The 26,502-nt window shown below is 43.2% G+C and overlaps 1 protein-coding gene across 2 annotated transcripts in view; it reads right to left on the reverse strand.

Moving 5' to 3' along the window:
• MYO1A (myosin IA) overlaps positions 1-26,502 on the reverse strand; it is a 148,995-nt gene that overhangs the window by 33,356 nt on the left and 89,137 nt on the right. For both annotated transcript variants that reach the window (XM_082244519.1, XM_082244518.1), the window contains exons 9-18: positions 25,894-25,997; positions 25,383-25,530; positions 24,598-24,716; positions 18,973-19,059; positions 18,046-18,111; positions 16,866-16,970; positions 15,601-15,663; positions 14,971-15,171; positions 9,922-10,148; positions 7,938-8,138 (exon numbers count right to left, since the gene is read on the reverse strand). In XM_082244519.1, the coding sequence (XP_082100645.1) occupies positions 7,938-8,138; positions 9,922-10,148; positions 14,971-15,171; positions 15,601-15,663; positions 16,866-16,970; positions 18,046-18,111; positions 18,973-19,059; positions 24,598-24,716; positions 25,383-25,530; positions 25,894-25,997 (1,321 nt within the window). The remainder of the gene's footprint in view (positions 1-7,937; positions 8,139-9,921; positions 10,149-14,970; positions 15,172-15,600; positions 15,664-16,865; positions 16,971-18,045; positions 18,112-18,972; positions 19,060-24,597; positions 24,717-25,382; positions 25,531-25,893; positions 25,998-26,502) is intronic.

Consider the following 26,502-nt stretch of genomic DNA (forward strand, 5'->3'; position numbering starts at 1 on the left):
CTATCTATCATGCTATTAACATTTTAAAGGGCCCAGAAAAGTGTTGTAAATCCTTTATTGAATCCCCCCCCCGCCCCCCGTGTCTCTAGTATAGTGTGTGGAAAACAGCAAGGATTACCCCAGCTCCACTGCTAATGATGAGTCCAAAGAATGGAGTCCAGTGCTCAAGCCAGGGCGTTTAACTCCCATAAATATGAACTCAAGACAGAAGGGCTGGCAACTCAGCGTGCTCTTGAATAAAAGTACTTTATTGCAACAAGGTATACCAGTGAAGAACCAATAGGTGTACCAGGGGTAAGCACTGCTACAGTACCCCAAATACCTTAAAGTGGTTGTAAACCCTGACATATACCCAGTAAAGTGAACAGCCTCAGATAAAATAAATCCTCCTACATAGGTTTTTCTTGTTTATCTGCGGTCTTCTCTTCTCTTCTCTTCTCTTCTCTTCTCTTCTCTACGCCCCTTCCTTCAAAAGGGCAAAAAATCTTTCTTCATCTGTTAGTATTACAGAGGAGGGGGCAGAGAGGCTGCAGTAACAGTGTGTGAGAGCTGGCTGGAGGAAAGGCACACCCCCCTCCACACATTAGAACTGTGTTCTGAATAGACAAGCTGTCTGCTGAGCCCCCCCCCCCTCCTGACACAAATTTATCTCATGTGTCAGGAAAACATCTCAGACGTGACTCATGCTGATAATGTAGAAACGAAGCACCAGTGAGAAACGGCACTTAGAGCTTTGGAGAGACATAAGTAAACACTACAGGTATATGTGCTTTCCTCAGATTCCATGACTGAGGTTTACAACCCCTTTAATGTAGAGCTTCCAGTACAGCTTTGTATATTTAAACTGTCCCATTAACAAAATCCTTTCACAAACTCCTTATATTATTCCCATTACACACCATACCAGAATAGACATTGGCTAGGATGGAGTAGTAACTGTTAACTTGCATCACATATAAAGTAAAATATATTGCCAGCACACCTTGGATCTCATTTTAAAGGCCAAATATATATCTAAATATCAAGGGTGTAACTACAGATTATAGGGGACCCCATAGCAGAATTTTGGTGTGGCTCACCCGGGCCCTCTTATTGTCATCAATGGTAACATAAAGTATATTAAAATCAAAGAAGCAGGAGAGCCGTCAGTAAAGTTAGTACATTTAAAGACCAGTGCCGAAAGTAAAAGTTGTCAGGAAAGAGTGGGCAGCAGTGCAGGGAATAAACATTAACTTTCATTTTCTATTTAACCACCAGTCTTTTTTAGCAATCGACAACTCAGGGCCCAATTCTTGCATGATTTCTGCTTTCAATGGAAGATGCCAGCCTCCCTAAGATGGCAGCCTGAAGCCCATTAAGGTGACAACTTTAATCCCCTATGAGTTACTGCCAGCCAAAGGAGCGGCACAGTGCCCTCTTTAGGTCAGCAGACTAACTGCAGTATGGACTGCCTACAAAAAGAATTGTAGCAGCAATAATATTACCCATCATAATATTTTATAATATGACATAATTGTTAGTACTCTTGCATACAATTACTCCATACCCCTAATACAAACTTAGGCCGGCCACAGACGATTAGAATCTTGGCCAGTTCAGCAGAAACTGGCCAAGATTTGAGCCGTGTGTGTGAGCAGTTGAATGTATCAAGTTGATTGATCAATCAACTTGGGTACAATCAGCCTGCTGGATTCACTTGCTATAGCCGCTAGCAATAATCAATGTCTTCTTCTTATGGCAGGGACGGCTTCCCCAGCCTGCCCCCGCCACCTGTCCTGGGATCAGACAAATGCTCGGCAAGAGGGATTCCCCTATAAGCTTTCTGTTGATAGGAGGAATTGTGAAAATTTATTTTCTGCAAACCATGGTTGGTAAATATTTACCATCTATGGCCTGCCTTATATAAACTGTGAGATTTTTTTTTTCAGAACTAGTTTTTAGCTGAGGAGGTAGATATTGGGGTGTAATTTTCGGTGTTGGCCAGGATGACCAAAAGTTCTGAAGGCAATAAATCTACACTACTAAAGCAGCCTAAGCCCACGTTCATACCAATGCGATTTGCACCTTATTGTCGGCAATGGAACTGTTCAAGCCGGTGCGACATGGACTTTGCGGTGCTGCACCAATTTGAAAAAGTAGTTCCTGCACTACTTTTGGCAATTTCAGTTGCGACCTGCAAAGACATCTGTACATGACGTCGCCCAGATGTCAGCCAAGTGACAGCTAAAGTTGCACTGACATGTGGCTTTGAAATTGTGTGATTTCAAGTAAAGTCGCATGATTTCAAAGCCGCATTCAGTGTGAACCAGGGCTTATTCTCTTTACTTCACAGCCTGAAAGGGGATCTGTGGTTAGCAACAACAATTCTAAAAGCTCCTCCTGTATCAAATAAAAAAAGGCTCTGAGGAAGGGGGCTTGACTCCCGAAATGCGTTAGTGGTCCTGACTTCAAGGACATGTTCCTGTTTATGCATGGTGGATTCTTGTAACACGCTTTTACTATCTTCATGTCTGTGAGTATGCATTTGGCATTTTATTAAAATTATTAACAGTGTACCACGGGTAATGCACTAGGTGTTTGCGCCTCCTTTCTCTCTTTTTTAAGCTCCTCCTGTATGTCTGATATCAGCTGTTGTTCTTAATTGCAAATGTCTCATGAGGTACAGGGTCAGCGACAACAGCAACTTTTGCATTTCTTAATAATACTGTGATGGATACGTTCAGGGCCATCTTTAATATTGATTGGACCCTGAGCAAATATTTCTTTGGGACCCCCCCCCCCCCCTGCATGCAATTTTGCTTTGGGGGGGGTTCAGTAGCAGTGCTTGAAGGGGGGAAGGGGGATGTGCTCAGTGGCAGTACTTGGGGACGGGATCAGTGGCAGTGCTTGGGTTTGATGTGATCAGTGGTGACACTCATTTGCTGTCACCTATCAGTCAGTGTCCACTCAGTTTCCCCTGCCTGCATGCGATGGGGGGGGGGGGAGTGAAAGAATGAGAGAGGGAGGTGGGTGAATGAGAAAGAGGGTTAGAGATAGAGGAGGTGAGTGAGAGAGGGGTGTGTGAGAGAGAGAAAGAGGGTTGAGCGAGGTGGGGTGAGAGAGAGAGAGGCTGAGAAAGGGGGGCTGAGAGAGAGAGGGAGGTGAGAGAGGGGGGTGAGAGAGAGAGTGGTGTGAGACAGAAGAGTAAGAGAGGGGTGAGGGGGGGTGAGAGAGAGGTGTGAGAGAGGGGTGGGTGAAAGAGAAGGGTGAGAGTGTGGTATGAGAGAGGAAGCGAGAGAGATAGAGAGGGATGAGAGGGAGGTGAAAGAGAGAGGGGGTGGGTGAAAGAGAGAGAGGGGGGTGAGAAATAGGGGGAATTGAGGATGAGAGAGGGGCGGATTGGGAATGAGAGACAGAGGGGAGATTGGGGTTGAGAGAGAGATGGGGGATTGGGGATGAGAGAGAGAGGGGGGGGGGATTGGGGATAAAATAGAGAGGGGATTGGTGATTAGAGAGAGAGGGGGAATTGGGGATGAGGGAGAGGGGGATGAAAGAGCGAGAGGGGATTGGGGATGAGAAAGAGAGAGGATGATTGGGGATGAGAGAGAGGGGGGGTAAGAGAGAGGTGGGGATGAGAGAGGGAATTGGGGATGAGAGAGAGGGAATCGGGGATGAAAGAGAGAGGGGGGATTGGGGGACGAAAGAGAGAGGGGATTGAGGATCAGAGAGAGAGAGAGCGGGGATTTGGGATGAGAGAGAGGGGACTGGGGATGAGAGAGAGAGGATTGGGGATGAGAGAGAGAGAGAGGATTGGGGATAAGAGAGGGGATGAGAGAGAGGAATTGGGGCTGAGAGAGAGAGGGGATTGGGGATGAGATGAGAGGGGGGAGTGAGAGAGAGAGAGGTGATTGGGGATGAGAGAGAGAGGGGGGATTGGGGGATGAGAGAGAGGGGTGATGAGGGGATTTGGGATAAGAGAGAGATGGGATTATGGATGAGAGAGGGTTGGATTGGGGATAAGAGAGACAGAGAGAGGGGGTTGGGGATGAGAGAGAGAGGGGGGATTGGGGATGAGAGAGAGAAAGGGGGGGGATTGGGGATGAAAGAGAAAGCGAGGGGGGGATTGGAGATGAGAGAGAGAGAGGGGGGGTTGGGGATGAGAGAGAGAGAGGGGGGATTGGGGAAGAGAGAGAGAGAGAGAGAAGGGATTTGGGATAAGAGAGAGAGAGAGGGGATTGGAGATGAGAGAGGGGATGATTGGGGATGAGAGAGAGAGGGGGATGAGAGAGAGTGGGGGATGAGAGCGAGGATTGGGGATGAGAGAGCGAGTGGGGGATGAGTGCGAGGGGATTGGGGATGAGAGAGAGAGAGAGGGGGGATTGGGGATGAGAGAGAGAGGGGATTGGGGATGAGAGAGGGGATGATTGAGGATGAGTGTGAGAAAGGTGGGTGAGACGGGGGGTGAGAGAGGGGGGGATGAGAGGGGGATTTGGGATGAGAGAGAAGGGGGGTGAGAGATAGAGGGGGGTGAGAGAGAGGGGGGATGAGAGAGAGGAGGATGAGAGAGGGAGGGAGGATGAGAGAAAGGGGGATGAGAGAGAGAGGGAGGATGAGAAAGAGAGGGGGGAATGAGAGAGAGGGGCCCGAAGCCCTGTCTGCACTCCCTTCTGTGCACCTCCTGTCCCAGTCTGTGGGTAGGTGTATGATGTATGGTACCTCCTTCCATAGGAACGCTCAAGCTGGCCAGCAGCAGGCAGGGCCCTTCTCCTTTTGGCTGGTGAGGAAAGGGGTGCTCTGCTCTATGTCATAGACTGAAGACTGTCCCGGGTAACAGTCCTTGGCTGCATGCATCTCCCGCCGGTCCTCGGGGCCCCCGATCCTGTCCTCCATGCCGCTGTCTGAGCTGGGAGTGGAGAGGAGGTTGGAGGAATCTATCCTCTGGAGGGCACCGTCCCGTTGGGGTTGCTGCGTCTGCTGCTCCTCGTCCCTCTGGTAGGCAGGGAGCTCTTCTCCCTCCCAGCTCTCGCTTATCCCTGCTCCCACCATGGCCCCACCACTGGTCCAGGATTCCCATGACAAGGGCTCAAGGGGCAGCTGCTTTGGGCCCCTCAACAATGATAGGGCCCTGGGCAGCTGCTCCTTTTGCCCCAGGTTAAAGATGGCCCTGGATATGTTTTATCACAGATTTTTAAATTGCCTTCACAGCCCTACCTCTGTAACTTCCCTTTTCACCCTCAGGCTGCAGCAGCTGCATGCACTGTAATGGGTATTGGTACGCCACTGTTAGAGATAACATTGTAATGCACTGTTTTGGAACCATGCAGGATTCTCTAATTAAATATTTGGACTTTGCAACACTATCCTAGGTGTGCTAGTAACATATTTTACTTACCTGGTAACAAAATCCTGACATGATTTCAAGTACCTGTATATGCATATTGCTTTTTTGGATCATATGGCTCCAGTAGTTACTGTGACAATTTTCAAATGTCTTTTTCAAGTAGGTCTTAGTCATACATAGATATATGACCTTTATGAATGTGCTTATCCCTTTTCAACCACAAAATGGTGTAGAGAAACTTGACACCCAGTGCAAAAAAAAGTGCACTCACAAAAGTGAGAACACAAAAAAATGCACAGGGTGTACACATGGTCCACCTCTGGAGAGCAAGGACCCTTGCCCTGATCCCCCTGGGCTCAAGGCTCCTGACAGGGACTGAGGTACTTACTGGCCCACCTGGCCTGAAACCAAGTGGACCTCATTCTCTGGGAGGTCTGCCGACACAAACCAACCCCAAGTATTAGGTGGGGCTCCCCAGAAGGGAGATCCCATGCAAGAGGGAGGACCAGACAAGAAGGCCACGTACCCCCCCTTCCAGGACTTTCAGGGAAGGTCTGCATGCTAACACCCTACTAATTGAAAGAAAGTGCACAGTGCAAGTGACAAAAACACACAAATAAAAGTGGGCAAAGGGAAGTGGAGAAGTGCTTAGTGCCATAGTGCAATACCATGACAGGCCCTTCAGCCAGGAATAAGAAAATTCCTCTGGTTCTAGCCGAAAGGCCTGGCCCTAGAGGCAAATGTGAAAAAAAAGTGTGAATATGGAGCAGTGACCTCTGTGCTAGAAAAATTCAAGATGAGTGTCCCCACCTGTGGGATTTACGGCACCCGTGGCCTGCCACCTCAGGGGCACATGCACCACAAACTTTTTTCACAGCCCAGCCCTAGACCAGTGCCTCTCCATCCCTACCAGGAAGGTATTAGAACTTAGAGAGCTTAGGGAAAGCCTTGCCTACAATTGGAGGACAAGCCTTGTGCACAAGGCCAGATTCAACCTAGGAGGAAAAAGGCCTTCCTACTGCCCCCACCCAATTACATCAAGTAAATACTAACTGACTCCCCCAATTGGCAAAGGGAGTCAGAGTTCTTTCCCTAACTACTGATAAGAACAGATACTACACTTGATCTTGATCAAAAGGCAGAGAAGCTGTTTTTTTTTTTTTTGTCCAAGGTGGTGCAAAAACCAAGAGCGAAAAAACCCCTAAGTGTACGTGCATGTGAACACACACTAAAAAGTTCACTTAAGGGTGTGCTTTTAATCCACCCCCAAAAGGGTAGGACCTCTACCCTGATCCCCCAGGGCGCAAGGCTCCTGACAGAGACAAAGGGTTTCCAATGGTCTGCCTAGCCAGAAGGCCTGGCAGACCTCATTCTTCTAGGTCAGCTGAAGCTGACCATTGAATACTTGGTTGAGGGGCTCTCCTAAAGAGAGACCTCATAAGGGCAGGGGAGGAAGGAACCTGAGGGTCACACTTCCTCCCCATAGAGGTCAGTTCAAGCCCAAGGACTCACACCCTTCATCCGTGAGAAAAACACACACAAAAGTGAAGGAGTGACAAACAGTGGGAGGAAAATAAATAATAAAAAAAAAAGTGGCCTTGCAGATTGCGCACTGGCTAGGCCCTGAGGCCTGGTAGACAAAATGTGCCCCCGCACTTAGCCAAAAGGCCTATCCCTAAAAGACGAATTGCAAAAGGGAAGAATTTAATGACTGTGACCATGTGCCTTTTCACACGGTGGGGTCCCACACCGAATTGTTACTCAGAGCACCCCTAGGGCGACCACTCCCAGGGGGCACAGACACCACAGACCTTCTGCCTTCCCATTCCATGGCCAAGGAAGGTAGAACATTCAACTCAGGAGGTAATGGGCTCTTCCAGCTTTCCCGGGGGAATTACTCCCATGCCCCAACTGCCTGTGGGCGCCGTTGTTTCTGTTCCAGCTGGTACTAACCTTCCAAGCCCCCATCCCTCCAGCAGGTTTGCATAGCCACCACCCAACCTTGGTCAGGTCCAGGGCCAGTCATAAGTCCTCCTCTCCCTCTCTATATGGACTTATTGAGACTCATTCACCAACAACCAAATAATGTCAGGTTTGACAACGGGACTCATATGTGATTTAATTTAAATCACTTTGCAGTGATCTGTTTTTACTTTGACATAAAAAGTATATTTATGTAAAAAAAAATATAATATTAAAACTGTCAAAACAATTAATTCAATTATATGAACTGTGTTTTGCCCTTTTGGCTTTATCTTTTAAAAAAAAAAAAGAAAAGTTGGGATCACATTTGCATAAAAGAAAAGTAGGCGTAATCAGAATAATTTGATAATTTTCAATAATTTTTTTAACTCCTAGTGCCCAAAGTGAAACAGTATAGCGACCAAATGTAACACAGCACAAAAATAACAAAGTTTGTGTTTGGAAAACATATCAGCCTCTAGAATTTCCAAACTATAACAATTTTAAGAAAAAATTACACAAGCAATGGTATGATAAATATTTATGTATTGATCCATGGTTGTCAAATACATACAGTATTTGATATAGTACAGTATTATAGAACTGTACATTTTATCTGTAATATTTGATATCTCCTTGGAGGTACTTGTCTTACCTTGCGTCCCCTTCCCATCGGGGCCATGTCGTCCTACTCAGCAACTTGTATCTGTCCAGGAAAGCACTGTACACCTGCCGGAAAGCATAGCCAGCCCGACGAACTCTTACATTCTCCAACAAACCAAGGTACTGAACCTGTGCCTTCACAAGCTGATCATCAAATAGGGATGGTTTCTTTGTGCCGTTGGGTTTCAGACATCTGTTTCACAAAAACCAAAGAATAATTTAGTTTTTAGTAGACCAACATAAAAAATCGTATTTCAATTCAAGCAGACAAGCTGAATAGCAACACTTACAAATACAGATCAAAAAATCCACAGGCAATTTATACAGTTCAGTTATAAAATAAAAGCAGAAAATGGTCATAATTAGCATGTCTGACTGATCAGTGTTAGACCTAATGGTGCTGATTTACTAAAGGAGTAAAGCATAGTCAAGGGAATTTTCATTTTGAAATGGTATTTTTACTTAGTTTAGTAAAGAATATCTTATCGTGTGCTAGGAAATAAAAAAAAAAAAAAAAAAAAAAGGAAAAATTTTGCTTGCATGTGATTGGATGTTTAACCACTTAAGCCCCGGAAGATTTTACCCCCATTCCGACCAGGGGGTTTTTGGCGATTTTTTACTGCGTGAATTTAACGGACAATTGCGCGGTCATGCAACGCTGTACCTAAACAAATTTGACGTCCTTTTTTTCCCACAAACAGATCTTTCTTTTGGTGGTATTTGATCACCTGTGCGATTTTTTGATCATGCGCTATAAACAAAAAAAGAGCGTAAATTTTGCAAAAATAACAATATTTTTCAAATTTTTGTATATGAAATTCCCCCCCAAAAAAAAGTAAAAATCAAAATTTTTTAACATTTTCAGACAATTTGTTTTATGCTACATATGTTTGGTAAAAAAAAATCGCAAAAAGCGTATTTTGATTGGTTTGCGCAAAAGTTATCACGTTTACTAACAAAGGGAAAGATTTTTGTAATTTTTGGTGTTTTTTTTTTTTAACGAGTAATGGCGGCGATCTGCGACATTGCGGCGGACAGATCGGACCCTTGACTGACATTTTTGACACTTTTGGGGTTACCAGTGACATTACTGCAGTAATCAGTGCTAAAAATATGCACTGTTACTGTAAAAATGACACTGGCAGGGAACGGGTTAACTGTATTGGAGAGGGAGGGGTTAAGTGTGTCCTAGGGGCGTGTTTCTAACTGTAGTGGAACATGTCTCCTATTGTAAAAACAGAGATCAACGGTTCTACATAGTAGAACCGTCTGATCTCCATTTTTACACAGGGGAGAATGACAGGTGGCTTGTTTACATAAGCCGCCCGTCTTTCTCCCGCTCTACCGACGATCGCAATGTGACCGGCGGACATCGGGTCCACCGGTCACACGCACGGACTCCTCCGTGAACGAGCCGTGGCGGGCGTGCGCTCGCACGCTATGGGCTCACAAACCGGTCACAGGCTAGTGACGTATATATACGTCACTTTGCCTGGCCGGGGCTGACCGCCGCAGTATATCTACTTGCGGCGGTCGGCAAGTAGTTAAAGTCAGCAAATCTTCCCCACAGTAAAGTGGTTCTAAAGGCAGGTTTTTTTTTACCCTAATGCTATATATGCATTAAGGTTAAAAAACTCCTGGGTGCAGCTCTTCCCCCTCCAGCCCTCCCATATACTTACCTAAGCCCCACCTAGATCCAGCGATGTGCATGAGAGCAGTGGCTCTCCCAATTCTCTCTCTCCTCATAGGCTCACACAGCAGTGGGAGAAAATTGGTTCCCAGTATGTTCTGCAAATGTGGAGAAAATGCCTTTCAATGCTAAACAATATTCAGTTGATGACATCTGAGTATTCTGTAACCTTGATGGTTGGTGGAATTTTACAATGCATTTACCTTTGTTTGCTGTCATTATTTAAACATTTATATTTCTTCCCTCAAGAGCCCTCATGTATAACTGAATATCAGAAACTAGTTACCGAATATAGTTGGGGTTCTTGGCATACAGATTCTTCATAAGTGTTGACACAGATGCTCTAAACTGGAAGCCAACAGTGGGTGGACGTTTCAATGAGGAGTTCTTTGGGTCACCTTCTGGGAAAAGATATTTCAGCAGTTCATGTTTGGCCTTCCACATGGCTTGGGAGAGGTCTCTGAAGAGAAGATCGTTGTTTTTGTCCAGAAAACCTTCAGTGTTGTAAGTGACCTGCACAGAACAATTGCTGAGTGAGAATCCCACATTTATGAAGTAAAATAATGGAATCACCTAAGAGGATATTATGTTTTTTCTTACCTACAATAGACTCGTAGGGAGTGATTTCCTAGAAGGAATTAAAGCATAATAAAGCAAACCATAGGGGGAGATTTACTAAAACTGGAGTACTCAGAATCTGGTGCAGCTGTTCATAGTAGCCAATCATCTTCTAACTTCAGCATGTTCAATTAAAGTTGAACTGCATCTTTTGATATGCTTTACATAGTTCGTTTGGGCCAGCTTGGCCCAAACAAACTATGTCCCTCAATAACATGTGAGGTATAAACTATATGTAGCTGAGGCTTCATACAGAATACCGCACTATGTTCCGGGTTGGAGACGAGACTTCCTGTCTCATGCCCAGAACACAGGAGAGTCTATCACAGTGATGCTCAGCCATTCAGAGAAAGCGATGTATTCTAGCAATGAAGTTTTGAGTCATGGAGGCGCACAGATGATGTCACAACCTCTTACTCAGCCAATCAGAGGAAGCTTTATATTCATTGCTAGAATACATTGCTTTCTCTAAATAGTTGAGCGTCGCTGTGATACACTGCACTGTGTTCCGGGTATGAGACAGGAAATTTCGGCTTCAACCCAGAACACAGCGTGGTATGCTGTATGTTGCCACAGCTACATACAGTTTATACTTCACATCCACATACAGTATTAGTGAGGGGCATAGTTCATTTGGGCCAAGCTGGCCTAAACAAGCTATGTAAAGTATGTTAAAAGATGGAGTTCAGCTTTAAGCGTTGACAATAAAACCTCCTCTGCATGTAGTAAACCAACCTCACTGTTACTAAAACAGATGTTGTCATTTAAAGATTTTCCCTCTATTGCTGAAATTTTAGATTTTATCTCACTTATACTCACGACAATGTTCACCAGGACAAATAAAGAGGGTGCGCATTTTCCCTCACAACTCAATCTAAATCTAAAAATAAAAAATGTTTGGCTTTGGATACACTTTAACAAACAGACCTTATCAGAGACGTAACTAGAACCTTCAGGGCCCTTCCCTCCAAAATAGGAGGCGGAACGCCAGGGCCAGGTCGCGAGTGCAACCTTTATGACCCTGGTAGTTCTGCCACTAGTGTCAGTAGTTTTTTACTTTTGTTGTTTTATTATTTTACCTTTTTGTTTACCATTTTATTTTATTCATTTTTTTTTTAACCATTTAATTATTTTTTTCTTCTTTTTTGGGAGTCCCGTTGGGGGGCTTTGGTGAAATATCAGAACTCTAAACTGACCTCTGATGTTTCACCTTTGAGACAGAGCGAGGAGATTAAGGGCACATCCCTCATTCTCCATCTCTGCAGCCTCAGCAGCACAGAATGGATGTACAGGAATAGCTCTTAGAGCTTCTCGTTCATTCACAAACTGAAGCATTGTAAACACACTATTCTTCAGTTATGAATGGACAAAGTCCACACACGGGCCTCTTGCAGCATTGGTCTGTGATCCCTCCATGCCCGCCATTATGGGTAATTAATTTTTAATTAATAATTAAGGCCCTCCAATTCCCTAATCAGTTTAGTTGCCCTTCTCTGGACTCTCTCTAGTTTCCACACATCCTTTCGGAGGATTGGCGACTAGAACTGGACAGAGTACTCCAGATGTGGCTTGACCATGGTTTTATAAAGTAGTAGATTATATGGTACACACAAACATATGTACACACATATACGTACACACATGTACATACGTACATGTACACATACATACACACATGTACAAAAACATGTACACACGTACACACACACACATACACACGCATATATACACACACACACACACAAACACAAACACACATACACATATATATACACACACACACACACACACACACACACACACACACACACACACATATATAAAGCCTTTTGAAACACTCTAGCACAGTACCATTTTCATTTAGCCGGGTACTGCACTGTAGGGGGAAGCAGAGAGCACAGCACACTTCCCCTCCCTTTACTTTCACTTTTGATACTGACCGAGCTCTCTATCAGTGCCGATGTACAGATCAGCAGGGGATTGGGAGATTGGGCTCATCTAACAGCCCTTCTCTCCCCATGATCCCGCGGCACACCTGAGGACCTATGGCGGCACACTAGTGTGCCATAGCGCACTGGTTGAGAAAGGTAGGCCTAAAGCACCATATCCGATGAGCCACTGGGGAATGGTTACAAAAACATATCAACCTACAATAGGTGTAGCAAAAAGTATCAAATTTCAATGTAAATGCAATATAAGCAAATGCTTATGTTGTCTTTTTTCAATTGCTGATGGTGGGAAGGTGTTTTGTTTTACATAATTTCTCAACATGTTGCATTTGCTTAAATTGTATTTACAATAAGATGTTATACTTTTTGCTACACCTATTGTAGGGTTGATATGTTTTTGTAACCATTCCCTGGTGGCTCATCAGATATGGTGCTTTAGACTACTCTTTCTATTTATAGCAACTAGGGAAAAAAGGAAGGGCTTCTGGTTAAGGCTATCAAGCAAAGTTGGTATAAATGTAAGTATGTAATTGTAAAAATGCAGAGAGTTATTTCCTAAGTGTAAGAAGCTCCACATGGGAAAAGTCCAAAATTAAAAACAGTTTTTTCAGTAAAAACAGTAATCAAGTAGTAGATTAGGCACTGGATCACAGTTTAAATGGAGTGTCAGGTTGAGCCTGTCTACTTGCCCCGCAGCCGCCAGATCACACAGAGCCGTGTAAAGCCATAGAATGACAGGGAACAGCACATCAGCTGTTAGAACGACCAGGGCGGCATGTAATCCGGAGGGTAGGACACTGCAACAATGTGCATCAGTGTGGGGCTCGATGGAACCAGTAAGGGCAGAGGTGATGACATCAATCATCTGCGCACTGGAGACAGGCTTAAGCAGACAGCCACTATCAGTGAGCAGGAAGCCGAAGGAAGAACGGTCCCGTCACCATGACGGCGTGTTTCGCGCCTCCACGCCTTGTCATAGTCAGATCCTGTCTGCAGTTGCAGTGTCCTACCCTCCGGATTACACTCCGCCCTGGTCGTCCTAACAGCTGATGTGCTGTGCCCTGTCATCTATGGCTTTACATGGCACTGTGTGATCAGGCAGCTGTGGGGCAAGTAGACAGGCTCAGCCTGACACTCCATTTAAACTGTGATCCAGTGCCTAATCTACTACTTGATTACTGTTTTTACTGAATAAACCGTTTTGAATTTTAAACTTTTCCCATGTTGAGCTTCTTACACTTAGGATATAACTATGTGCATTTTTACAATTACATACTTACATTGATACCAGCTTTGATTGATAGCCTTAACCAGAAGCGCTTCCTTTTTTACCTAGTTGCTATATTGTTTTTACTCTGATCCCAGGAGTCTTTTTAAAGGAGCGGCTGAGGTATAAACACAGGCATCTATGAACACTGGAGTACACTAGGCGCCTTGTTCTTCTTCTTTGTTGTCTTTACTCTTTTTATTTACCTTATTTTTCTTGTATGCTGTTTTTTTGCCATAGAGCCCCACTCTTTAATCTACTGTATATTTAAGAGTGAGTGGGTAGGTTACTAGAGGGTGTTCACTACATCCTAATTTATTAGTATTCCCATTTTTCTCTTTTTTTTTCTAATTTTGTAGTAGATACCCTGGTGATGCCATGAGGCCAGTTCTCTCTGATATTTACTTTTTCTCCAATACAGCTTGTTCCTTACCTGTTGTGCAGAATTTAGGGGGAAGGAACACCAGTGATTCTGATTGCACCAGTTTGGCCATCGTGAATATGATGTTAGATGGTCCATGGATGTTTACGGCTTGACCAGACCTCCTTTCTTCCACCCTTTTTTATGATCACTGGTTTTAAGGGCTTTGTTATTGAAGTCAGAATTCTGTAGGACAGAGGAGCGGCTGATACAGCCATTCCTACTTTAAGAGCCAGAAAGACTTCCAGCAACATTTACGATAGGACTTGGAAGTCTTATGTGGTTTGATGTGAAGCTAGAGGGTTTCATCCTTGCAAGTATGACATTGGTCGGATCCTGTCTATTCTCCAGTCTGGAGTAGAATTGAAGATGACCTTGAGTGCTTTCTAAGGGCAGATCTCAACCATGGCAATGTTTTCCAGAGGCTGATTTCCTCTCATTTATAAGTGAGAACCTTAGTTTAAGGAGTCATGCATATGGTTCCTATAATGGGTTAACCCATGCCTCTATGGGTACTTAATTTTAATTTAGCCTTCTTTGCAGAAAAAAACTTTTGTGCCTTTTGAGGACCCTTCATTTATGTTTTTTTTTTTTTTTTTACTCAGGAGATGGTGTTTATGGTTGCTATTACTTGGGTCCCACCTCTCTGTAGTAATGCATTGCTTGATACAAAACTGAAGCACTTCCTGTATGAGAGGGGTTATATAGGGGAGGAGTTCCTGTCTTTTTTTGCCAGTGTCCATTCATCTGTAGGTGATGCATATCCCATCAAGTAATGAGTAATGTGGTTGTTCTTTGTCCTGTGATGTACTCCAAGAAATTAATTTTACAGGTAAGTACAAAAAAATCCAGTTTCTTTAACTACTTTGTACTATATATTGGTCCTCACAAAGCTTTGTCTTCCTATCTGTGTTTGTAAAAATGTATTAGACTATTTTATTTTAATAAATGTCTAAAAAAACAAGTACATGTAAAATTCCTGGAAAGAATATGCTGTACTCAACAGTTGCTTTCATAGAGATATTTACAGGGAGCTAATAACTGTCTGTGTTAAAAGTATAAGGAGCTATTCATTCTCACCTGTCCAGCATAATGTTCAATTCGGAAAGCATTGTCAGGCAATGTGTTATCAGTAATGCGTTTTTCATTTTGGGTGGCCTTGCTTTTGAAGTGCTTATGGTTTTTGAATTTTGTTCCTAGCTTGGTTAGAAAGGTGGCATCAGTTACATTCCCTGGGCGCAGGCATTCTTCATCCAGCACTGCTAAAATGCCATTGGTACTCTGCCAGGGGGACAAAGCATGTACAGTTATCAATTTAAATTATTTTATACAATCCCTTCTATTATTTACTACAATATATACAGAATAAAGTAAACAATAGTAGAATTAAAACATCTTACAAAAAAATAGTGCAAGCTTTTAAATTTACTTATAAGAGCAACACTCAGTCAAAGTCCTTGAACAGTGAAGACCTGGAGGAGAATAGTACTTTGCTCCACTCCACCCAAAAATAAGAAATTATTTTGTGAACATATGAATTATTATAGGGCAGGATTATTTGATCAGTAATCAGCATAAAAGGTTAATCGTATCTACCCAATATAACATTTAAATTGGAATAGGTAAAAACCAAGAAAAAAAAAAAAAATATCTGATTTTTAGAAATGGCCTATGTTCCTGTGTGTGATATATAGGGAAACTGCTACTTACATCTTCTATGAGATTACAGATGATTTCATTGTCAAAAAAGGTAATGTGACGCCATTCGATCCCCTATAATAAAAAATAGAGAAACAAGACAAATCAGTTTTATAGTGCATGCTGCATTTTAGTTTATAAATTAATGTAACTTTAAAAAAAAAAAATGAAAGTTGATACTCCACGCTTAATAATCAATATTTTCTAATAATAGGATAACACAACAATCTACTTCAAGGTTGTCAGTTCAAAAATCCACCAGCGCACAAGTGCACCCAACAACAACTCCCCAGCTGCCGGACCGAACTTCAGTGCCCCCTAGTGAGTTACAGTTCAAATAAAGTCCAAAATGTCTAGCCCCTCAGAAGCACATCAACTATCGCTCAAAGGTAAGTATTGTCCTCCTCAATCACTCTCCAGACTCTTTCTGGATTTTCTAACCAACAATGAAGATTTGGTAAAAAATCTTCTCTTTATTTCCATTACACCCTGTCACTCCAGTGTTTCCACATCTTCCATAAACATCTTCATCTTATCACATGTGCATCCCCAAAAACAATAAAAACTCTATATATAGAGTCTTTTTTAAAATAGCACAAAAATATATATTATATTGTGCTCACATATGTGCATACCAGTATCACTGGTGTTTATTACGTATGCTGGCATGCACATTTGTGAGCACAGTATAATATATTTTTTGTGATATTTTAGAAATTACTACACTATATGAGTTTTTTTTTATTTTTGGGGGCGCATATGTGATGAGATGAAGATGTTTATGGAAACACTGGAGTGACTAGATCTACTGGAAATATGGAGCAGACACAGAGACATTTTTTATTTAAAGCTTTATTTGACTCAAATCTATATTTTGGATCAGAAAATTCGGTAAGAGACTCTGGAGTGGTTGAGGAATGAGGACAATATTTACCTTTAATCGATAGTCTGTGATCTTCTGAGGCGCTGGAGGTTTTGGGCTTTATTCTACTTCCAGGTTGTGAATGAAGACCAACTCTACTCAAAACTCTTACTTCATGTTTGTGTTAACACTGGTGGGCTGAGTATCTGCTTATTGATAAAATGTACGCAGATGTCAACCAAGGCATGGACTCTGTACCCTGCTTCTGAAAGAACTTCTATTCTTTATACGTAGTATGTACTTAGTAGTATATATAAGTAGGTACCTAAGACACAGATCCATGAGATGTTCCAATCTTATGAAGGAATTAAGGAGTAAGATAAGAAATAAAATCGAACACCGGAATTCTATTTACCTCTCTCTTGTACTCTTCTTGTTCTTCTTTTAATGTCATTTGAATAAAGATTTGCTGAAGCTTCTCATTACAATAATTAATAATGAATTGTTCAAAGCTGTTAACCTAGTAAACATGAACAGTTACATTAAAAATGTACCATATTAGTGGAAACACTTGTAAATTGTCTTTTGTTTAAAAAAAAAAAAAAAAAAAACCTCTAAAAACAATTGTTCTTTATTTGAAAAAGATTTTAGATCATTAAATACAACATTCATCCTTTCTCCTCCTAAAAGGAGAGAACCTAATTGAAAAATTGCCTGAAACCTTTGATAAAATAGTGTTTTCCAACATTTTATTTACTGCATTTTGAAAACTGGCAGATAAATACTTTCAAAGTTTCAATTTCCCAAAGACCTTCAACGTAGTTAGATATGTATGCACCATGTGCCATTGTCAGGCGACACATTAGGCTGGTGCTGTGGCATTATAGGGACTGTTCACTTAGCAAAATCAATATTCACAAAACTTGTTCACTTCAATCAACCAGTCATGTACTAGAAATAATCCTGTTTTTTTTTTTTTTTTTTACACATTATTGGGTATTCCAAGGTTCACGGTATACTATCATTGATTAATTTTGCAAAGTGAACAGCATACACTGCTTTAGTGAATTAGCCCCCCTCCCCCCTCCCCCCCAATGCATCAGCTCAATCTAATGTTTATGTGAATGGAATTTGGTAGATACTGACAGCACTAATTACTATTGGAAGAAACTGTAGAGATTAGGACATGGTCGGCATTAAGCCCATAGACAGAAATGGCTGGACTGAGTGACTATGAGTAGCTTTACACATATCAAGTGACTGGAAGCTTACATTGCATCACAGGAGGTGAGCGTTTTCTCCTGGTTAAGACCTCAAGAGAACTAACCACATGAATGAATACACATTTAAACACCTCCATTAATTTTCTAAGAATGAAATTGTGCATCATTATTAGAAGTAAATAGTGCTTAAGGGGATCTTCTATGAGTAGCAATTATAACCAGAAAACGGAGGAGAAATTGGATCATAACCAAATGATGTATTGTAAAAAAAAAAAATAATATATATATATATATATATATATATATATATATATATATATATATAGTCAATTTCCAAATAACTGTATAGGAAAGAGTAGCAATTAATCTTACTTCTAATATTTCAAAGCCATAAATGTCCAGGACACCCATTACTTTCTTCCCTTGGAATTCAGATACCTAAGGGTGAAGATAAATGGAACTGTAAGCATGTATTATATTAAGTTATAATATATTATTTGCACATATAAATGAATGTGTTTTTCTTTTGTATACACACAGGCCTCTGGCAATCCAGTTATGCAATTCCGTTTTAATTATTCTGGGGCAATGATCTGTTAATTAGAGTGAAAACTTTAACATTGTGAATGCAGATGTCAATTCTCACTGACCCTTTGATGACTGCTGATCACACCTTAACAAAGCACGCAAACTCGGCTGTGGGTCTAGAAGTCAGCGTATCAGAATTCAGCCAAGAGAACCAACACATGCATCTATCAGAAGTGTGTATTATATATATATAGGGGGTATACAGACTGAGGTCACAATGACTTTAAGTCCTACAAAGAATTTCAGATAAACCAAAGGTTTAAATTAAGGAATGAAATGGAATCTCGCAGTCCTTTTTTGCACATATTGTCCTAGTAAATATGACATTTGTTTTGTTGGGTTTCTTTGCATATTTTTGGGGGCATAGGCTGTAGGTAGACATATCTGCCCCCAGAAACATGGCACATTTGGCTCCCAACATGACAAACTGAACATCAGTATACTAGTTGACATACGCTTGGGCGCTGTCCTGACCACTGGTATTCTCAAACTACTCACTTGAAAAAGCTGCTGCTGTAGAAGCATTGGTAAAGTAAGAGGACTGGAAGGCATAGAGAGGGAAAACCTTAACTACATTAGTTATATTTTTGAAGCAAACAAAAATGTGAATTAAATAGAAAAAAAAATAAAAAATAACCAAAATTGGCTAACCTTGCGACACACATTATTTCAAATTAACAATGTTGTGTAGTTAGGATTTCGGGGACAAACCTTTATGCTTTCATTGATCCGCTGTACCAGCCAGCTAAACAGTCGGTCATACATGTTCTTTGCTAAAGCATCCCGGGCATAAACACCCTAAAACAAAAAGAAATGTCCATGCAAATTAGCAGTTGTATAAAAACAAGTACTCAATTAAGTGCAGTCAATTGCCAGTCGGTATATAACTTTTTTGACAGTACTTTTAATCCAAAATTTATTTATGTGTAATAATAAGGTGTATTCTGTACCATGCCAATGTGACCCATTTAGTCATGCATACCAGAACTACTACTCCTTTCCCAAACAATTAGGATAGATTAAAATGAAGAGTTTATTTATAGTGCTAAAATATCCTCCATGTGCAGATTTTTGTTTGAAACAATAGGAAGCAATAAATAATCAAGATGTTTGAAGAGTAGCTTGGTTTTACTCTTTCCTTGCAATGTCCAGCTCCTAGGTGCAGTTATTACATAGGACACTGTTTTAATGAAAATTGTATGTTCTCTCAATGCTAGTGTGGGTATCCTCCCACAGCCCAAAATATGCAAGTAGGTTAACTGCCCCCATGGAGTAAAAGGTCTGAAAAACTGGATTTTTGACTTACCGTAAAATCCTTTTCTCTTAGGTTCATTGACGGATGCAGTTCCTGATGCATATCTGTAGGGTTATACTGCCCTCTACAAGAGCAGGACACTAGATGGAAAAAAAAGTTCTGGCTACGCCTATGCTCAGTCCCAGAGGGTACACCCTCTCTCTTCCTGCACAGGATGTCAGTTTTGTATCAAAGCAGTGTCAGAGAAGTTATACCAACCCAACTCAAAATAGAGGGGCAAGTACAGAACCTAAGAGAAAAGGATTTTACGGTAAGTCAAAAATCCAGTTTTCTCTATCGTTCAATGATGGACGCAGTTCCTGATGCATATCAGTAGGGATGTCACAAAGCAGTGCCATAGAACGAGGGGTGGGAACAGCAGAAAAAAAACAAGTCCCCAAGGCTAAACATAGCCAACCAGGCAACATAGGACTCATCAGAACAACAAGACGGGGTGCACCTGAAACAAACAGTAAGCACTCTCAAGGAAGGCCAAATAGCCCCCTATACAGCAGCCTGCAAAACTTTGCGGCAAAAAGAGCCATCCGCAAATGCCAGCACATCCACCTTATAACATTTGGTAAAGGTGTGAACAGACGACCAGGTAGCCGCCTTGCATACCTGAAGCACAGATGCCCCATGGCGAAAAGCCCAGGAAACATTAACAGCCCGAGTAGAATGCACCTTAACAGGGAAAGGTGGAACTTGACCCTTAATTGAACAAGCTCAGCGTGGCCAGTCCGGAGCCACAAGAATGATCCCCTACGCCTTGATCCTGTGAAGTAGTCTTGGCAGAGGAGGAAAGGCATACATCAGCTGATACTGACTCAAAGAGCCACCAGCGCATCTGCAGCATCCGATAGAGGGTCCTGGGAGCGGGCCCCAAACCTCTGTACTTTTCTGTTGACCTGAGACGCCAACAGATCTACATCTGGAGTGCCCCAATAAAGGCATAACTGCTGGAACACCTCCGGATAGAGGGACCATGCCCCCGCATTCAAGGGGAGTTGGAACAAAGCGCTTCACCCAACGAAGGATGCCTGCCACCTCCAAGGCCGCAAGGACACTTTTGGTGCTGCCTTGGTGGTTGACATAAGCTATGGCATTGTCCAATTGAATGCGCACTGGACAACCCTGCAGGTACTCGGTCCAGTGGACTAGGCAAGGCCGGATCGCTCTCAGCTCCAGAATATTGATCGTAACCTGGATTCTTCCAGGGACCAGCCTCCTTGATCAGACAACCTGCCGAGAACTCCTACCCCCCCCCCCCCATCCGGACAGACTTGCATCCGTGGTGACAATTGTCCAATATATAGGGAGGAAGAATTTCCCTTGCTTGAACATGGGGGACCGAAGCCCCTAGATAATGTACTCCTTCGCCACCTGGCTCAGCTGGATCTGAACGTCCAGGGAATTTGGATTCTTGTTCCAATTGAGAAGTATTTCCTTGTGGGGGATCCTCGTGTGAAATTGAGTGAAGGTGACCGCCTGGAAGGAAGACACCATCAGTACCAGAACTCTCATGCAGGTCCGAAGGGATGACCATTTGCTGATCAGCAACAGCTGAACCGCAGTCTGGAGTTCTTGGAGTTTTGCCTGAGGAAGAAGCACCCTGGTTGAGGATGAGTCCAAAGTCAGGCCCAGGTAATCCAGTCTCATGGAAGGGACCAAAGACGACTTCTGAAGGTTCAGAATCCACCCGAACTCCTCCAGCGTTCTCATGGTGATTGCCAAATTTGTTTCCAGCACCGTAGGAGAATCTGCACAGAGAAGCAGATCGTCCAGGTAACCCAGGACCGATATCCCCTGCTTCCGCAATAGTGTCAGGATTGGGGCCAACACCTTGTGAAGATCCAAGGAGCAGAGGCGAGACCAAAGGGCAACGCCACAAACTGATAGTGATCCTCTCCCACGGCAAAACAGAGAAACCATTGGTGTCCTGCACAGATTGGAATGTGAAGGTAGGCATCTTTGATGTCTATGGAGGCCAGGAAATCCCCCTGATGTAGGGAGGCCACCACTGTGCAAACCGATTATATCTTGAACTTTTGAACTCGCACAAAACAATTTAGTGCTTTCAGGTCGCGGATTGTCTTGTCTTGTCTTCCACCCTTGATCCTGTAACCGGACCGTATGACCGATTGAACCCCTGTGTCTGGTATCTGGGATAGCCACAGGGCCAGGAACTGGCAAAGACATCCCCCCACCCCAGATAAGGGTAAGGGCGCAAACTCAGGGCGAGGAGGTCTTGTTCACAGGTCTGGAGAAACCAGACTTTTGAGCCAGACCAGGGTCACTTGGACCCGCCCGCGTCTTGAAGGGCTTCACCTTATTGACTGACCCTGAGGAGCGAAAAAACTTTTTGTGTGCAGAGAAGGAGGGATCCCATCCGCCGACAAAGGGTCGTTACCTTTGTTAGCCTGTGGAAGAAATGTACTCTTCCCCCCTGTGTGACCCTTAATGACATCATCCAGGGTAGCCCTAAACAGGCGATCTCCTTGAAAAGGTAGATCAGTCAAGGCCTTCTTTGAAGTCTGATCCGCAGACCAGCACTTGAACCAAAGTATACGCCGAAGGACCACTGCTGAAACCAACAGTTGGCCCAATATGGGAGCAGTGTCCAGCGCGGCATCGCAAACAAATTGCAGCCCCTGCACCAGCTGGTCCAACAGCTCCTCGAAGTCAGAGGGAACCTGTTTCCCCTCCAGGTCACAGCGTAGTAACTTAGCCCATTCAGTCAACATGTGCGTGACAAGGGCAACTGTAAACACCGGTCTCAGTGCAGACCCAGCCAGGGAGTACATATTGCGGGCCACAGCCTCCGCCTTCCTATCATCTGGATCCTTAAAGGACGGGGAATCCTCCACTGGGATAACAGTAGCCTTATTCAGTCTTGAGACCGGAAGATCCACCGTAGGTGGCAAAGACCACTTCTTTAAAAGGGACTCCTCAAAAGCATAGCGTCTAGCAATCCGCTTAGGCACCCCCAGGGGAAAGCTTTGGGCAGTCCCATTCTTTTTTGAGCTTGTTGTCAAATACACGGGAAAGGAAAAAACCTTTGCGGCTCTGGATGACTTATGAGTGCCAAACGTAACCTGCGTCCCAGTTGCAGCCGTAGCTGCGTCCTCCATTTTCAGGGTCTCACGCACAGAAACAACTAGTGCGTCCACCAGCGCCTTATCTTGCGCGTCAGTGGAGGTAGAAATGTCATCCTCATAGTCAGAGGAGACAGGGCGAGAGGTGACAGACCCAGTAGGTTGACTCGTGGAGTCAGAACCTTAGGCATCAGATGAGACAGGGGTAGGCAGAGGGCGTTTCTTAGTACCTCACCCTTTAAAGACCACCTCCACCCGGGACACAAACGCTTCCAGGACCGTCGAAATTGCATCGGTAGACATCTGGGATCCAGAGGGCCCTGCAGCCTTCCCAAGGGCGTCAGGTAGGGACACATGATCTGTAGGATCCATGTTGCACCAGGGGAACCCGTCAGCAAAAAGCTGAAAAAGTGCCAGAATTTTATTTTATTTTTTTAAAGTCCCACTGCGCTGCAGCGCCCCCCGAAGGTCAGGCAATCGCACTGGAGACCCCCAGCAGAGAGAGAGAGAGAGAACTCCAGACCCACTGTACCAAGATGCAGCAGAAGACCCCAGAACGTCTGCACGTGTCAGCAGCAAGCTCTATCCAAAAGAAAATGAGCTGAGAATCTGCCCAGGGTATAGGGAGCGGTTCCACCCACAGAACAACACCTCCAGGCACTCCCATACAGATTCCTAGCAGAAGAATCCAAAATGGCCATGCCGGGTGTACCAAGATGGCCACCGATCTCCTCAGCACATGTGGCTACAAGAAAAAGGCGGCCAGCAAAGCAAACGAGGACCCTCACGGGGACTCCACAGCAGGATCGATCAGCAGGTGGGCCCTGAAGGTACAGACTGAAACCCCCCCCGCACAATCGTTCATCCGGCTCCTCATTCAGCCTGGAAACACAGTCTCAGCGCAAGGGTGTAGGCCCAACAGCCCCCAGCGTGGGGGGGGGGGCAGGTAACAGAGGGGGTGCGTGACAGGACAGAGGGGAACCCAGGATTGTGAGGGCCCGACCGTCCCAGGGATATTTACTCACCATACCAGGAATACAGGCGGGCGCCATCTCCTGACAGAACCCCTCTTCACCGAAGTGGGGGGGCTGTCGGCCAAATAGGACCGTTGCGACTCGGGCCTAGACCCGGCCGTATGCAACCTGGCAAGATGTTTAACTCGCAGGGCCAGTCCCCATCCAGTGGGACTATGTCGCGGCTGCCCCAGCTCGGAGCTAAGGCCTGCGCGCGCTCGTTGGCCTGCTGGGGTGACCACTGGATCTATACATAGGAACTAGGTCCTTACTCCTGACTAGACAGATTAAAACTGACATCCTATGCAGTAGGAGAGAGGGTTTACCCTCTGGGACTGCCCATAGGCGTAGCCAGGACTTTTTTTCTGTATAGTGTCCTATTCCTGTAGGGGGCAGTATAACCCTACTGATATGCATCAGGAACTGCATCCGTCAATGAACGGTAGAGCAATCATGTTGTTTACCAGTTCTAATTTACCCTCGTAATGTGTCCTGGTGCCCATTGTCAGCAAAACTAAAAAGTGATGGAAAATCCAAAATGGTTATCAGTGGAATAGGAATAAATGGCAAATCTCTCAAAGGAACAATGTTTTTGAGTACAAATGTGAGTGTGCCTCATTTTAGGTAAATTTATAAGTGAAAGGAAATCTCCCCAGTGGGACACTATAAATCTTTATGCCATTGTAGCAGTATGGTAAGTTATATATGTAGTTCCCTTTTATAGCTGCCATGGGATCATGGGATAATCCAGTGTGCCATCATAAAAGTATGCAAGACATTGATCATAATTTATTATTGGCTGAAAGAAAATGTCAAAGTTCACAACTGAGCCAAGCTGACCTGTGGGTGACAGACTCATCAAATTGTAAGTGATGGTCACATAATCTAGAAGATGTACAGTGTACTAAGATTTATTGTTGTTCAGGTTCCATACCTGATTTGCGGTTAGAGTAGTCACCACTTTTTCTTGTCTGGCTTCCACAGTACGGACACTGAAAGCATTTTCTAGTGTTTGACTGTCAAGGCCGATCAGTGAGCCAATCTCTTTAACATCTGGATAAAAAATGGTAACAATGTTAATTGAGGCCAGGATACTGCAATAGTAAATTACCAAGACTGCGTTTCAAGTTTATATTACTGTAAGTATAATTAGATGACACTAATTGTTGAATTTCACATCTTTCTAGGTTCTAACTCTTAATTATAATATTTTCCATATTTCACTAGGTACAATAGAGGGACAAAGAAAAGGATGAAGTCAAAACAGCGGAAAAGTATGAACCAAGGGAGGCATTTACCTGAACCGATCTGTATTTTCCTCCTGTCAAGGTCCAGGGGGTTGGCAAGGAAAGCACTCGATCTACTCAATATCCCCGTCCACTGCCAACCTAATGTGACAGGGAGGTCACAAGGGCCCCCTGGAGGATGTTAGGGGTCGCCGTTGCGACCCTTAAGACCCCTCAAACGCCACCCATGAGCTAAACTGTTGCCTTGTTATGGGTTGGATTCAATAAAGTGAATTTGGTCAGGATGCTATAGGATACTGTAGTCTGCCCTAAGCACTGTCGGAGTCCTTCACATGTAGTAATAGACACATGAGTATAGCAGTAATATGAAGATGAATGTATATGATGTGCCTCTAAATACATGTGTCATAATTGCTTCAATTAGTCTGTGTACATCAACATGCAGAAACATTTAGGTGCAGTCAACACTCACACTGAGAATTAGTGATATAGCACGAGGCCATTCCATTAGCCTGAAATTGTCCTTTTATCTCAATGTTCCCCAACTTTAGAACAACCGCAGCAACTTCCAGGATTGAAGTAACCTCAGTATCTTCAAATCCAATAATTTTCATGGCATCCTTTTAAAATAAACATAAATATACCCAGTTAGTAAATTAATGTAGAGCCACATTACTTGGATGAAATCCCAGTGATAAATACATGGATTTTTTTTTTTTTTAATTGATTTTGATCCATCCGTGTAGTATCACAGATAATCACCCCTTTCATATGTATTTCCTGGACACAGAGCCACATTTATAAAGTTCCCCTGCTGGTAGAATCCAGCATTGCATTGCCAATGCTAGTACATCGGATAAAGGGTTTCCATCTTTTTAGAAATTACTTTAAATGATATGTAAATAATTAAGTTTTAGATACAGCTAAATGAGCATAAAAACCCAATAACATAAAAACATATTAAAATCATAACAAAGGTATACCTTAACAACTCTAAAATTTTCAGCATCGTTCATCCCAGCGAAACTGTTGGGATCCTTATTCAGGTAAACATACTTGCTGCAGTCTGGAACCAATTTTAATTTTGCTAGTAAAAAAAAAAAAAAAACATCAAAATATAAAATTGAACTTAAGGTACATTTGTTTGTTTATGGACATTGAATAAAAAATGCATTGGTGTACAGGAACCTGATATCTAACTGACAGTCAGAGATAATTGCATAATGGCTCTGTACACCGCATTACTAATTATAAGCAAACATTTCAAACTATGTTTTTTTTTAACAGGCAGGGTGTGTGTAAATGATGGCAAACTATTTTAAAGCTTATGTTTATGTTTTCGGTCTTTCCCCATTTCCATCACTAAACTTTTACTTTCTTTTATCCAGTTTTCCTACATTTAGACACATGACATTGTAATGTAGATATAATTGTGGAGCTCTCACTTCAATCCCAATATATCCGTATCAGTTGCTCTCTTTTTAAGATGTAGCAGTTTTAAAAATTGGCTAAATTGTTTTAATCAATATTTCCCATGAAAAAAATGAATTTAGATAATCTATGCATAGGACCATATGTTAATGCTTAAGCCC

This window comes from Pelophylax lessonae (genome assembly GCF_965119305.1).
Source record: "Pelophylax lessonae genome assembly, chromosome: 2".
NCBI classification, from domain to species: domain Eukaryota; kingdom Metazoa; phylum Chordata; class Amphibia; order Anura; family Ranidae; genus Pelophylax; species Pelophylax lessonae.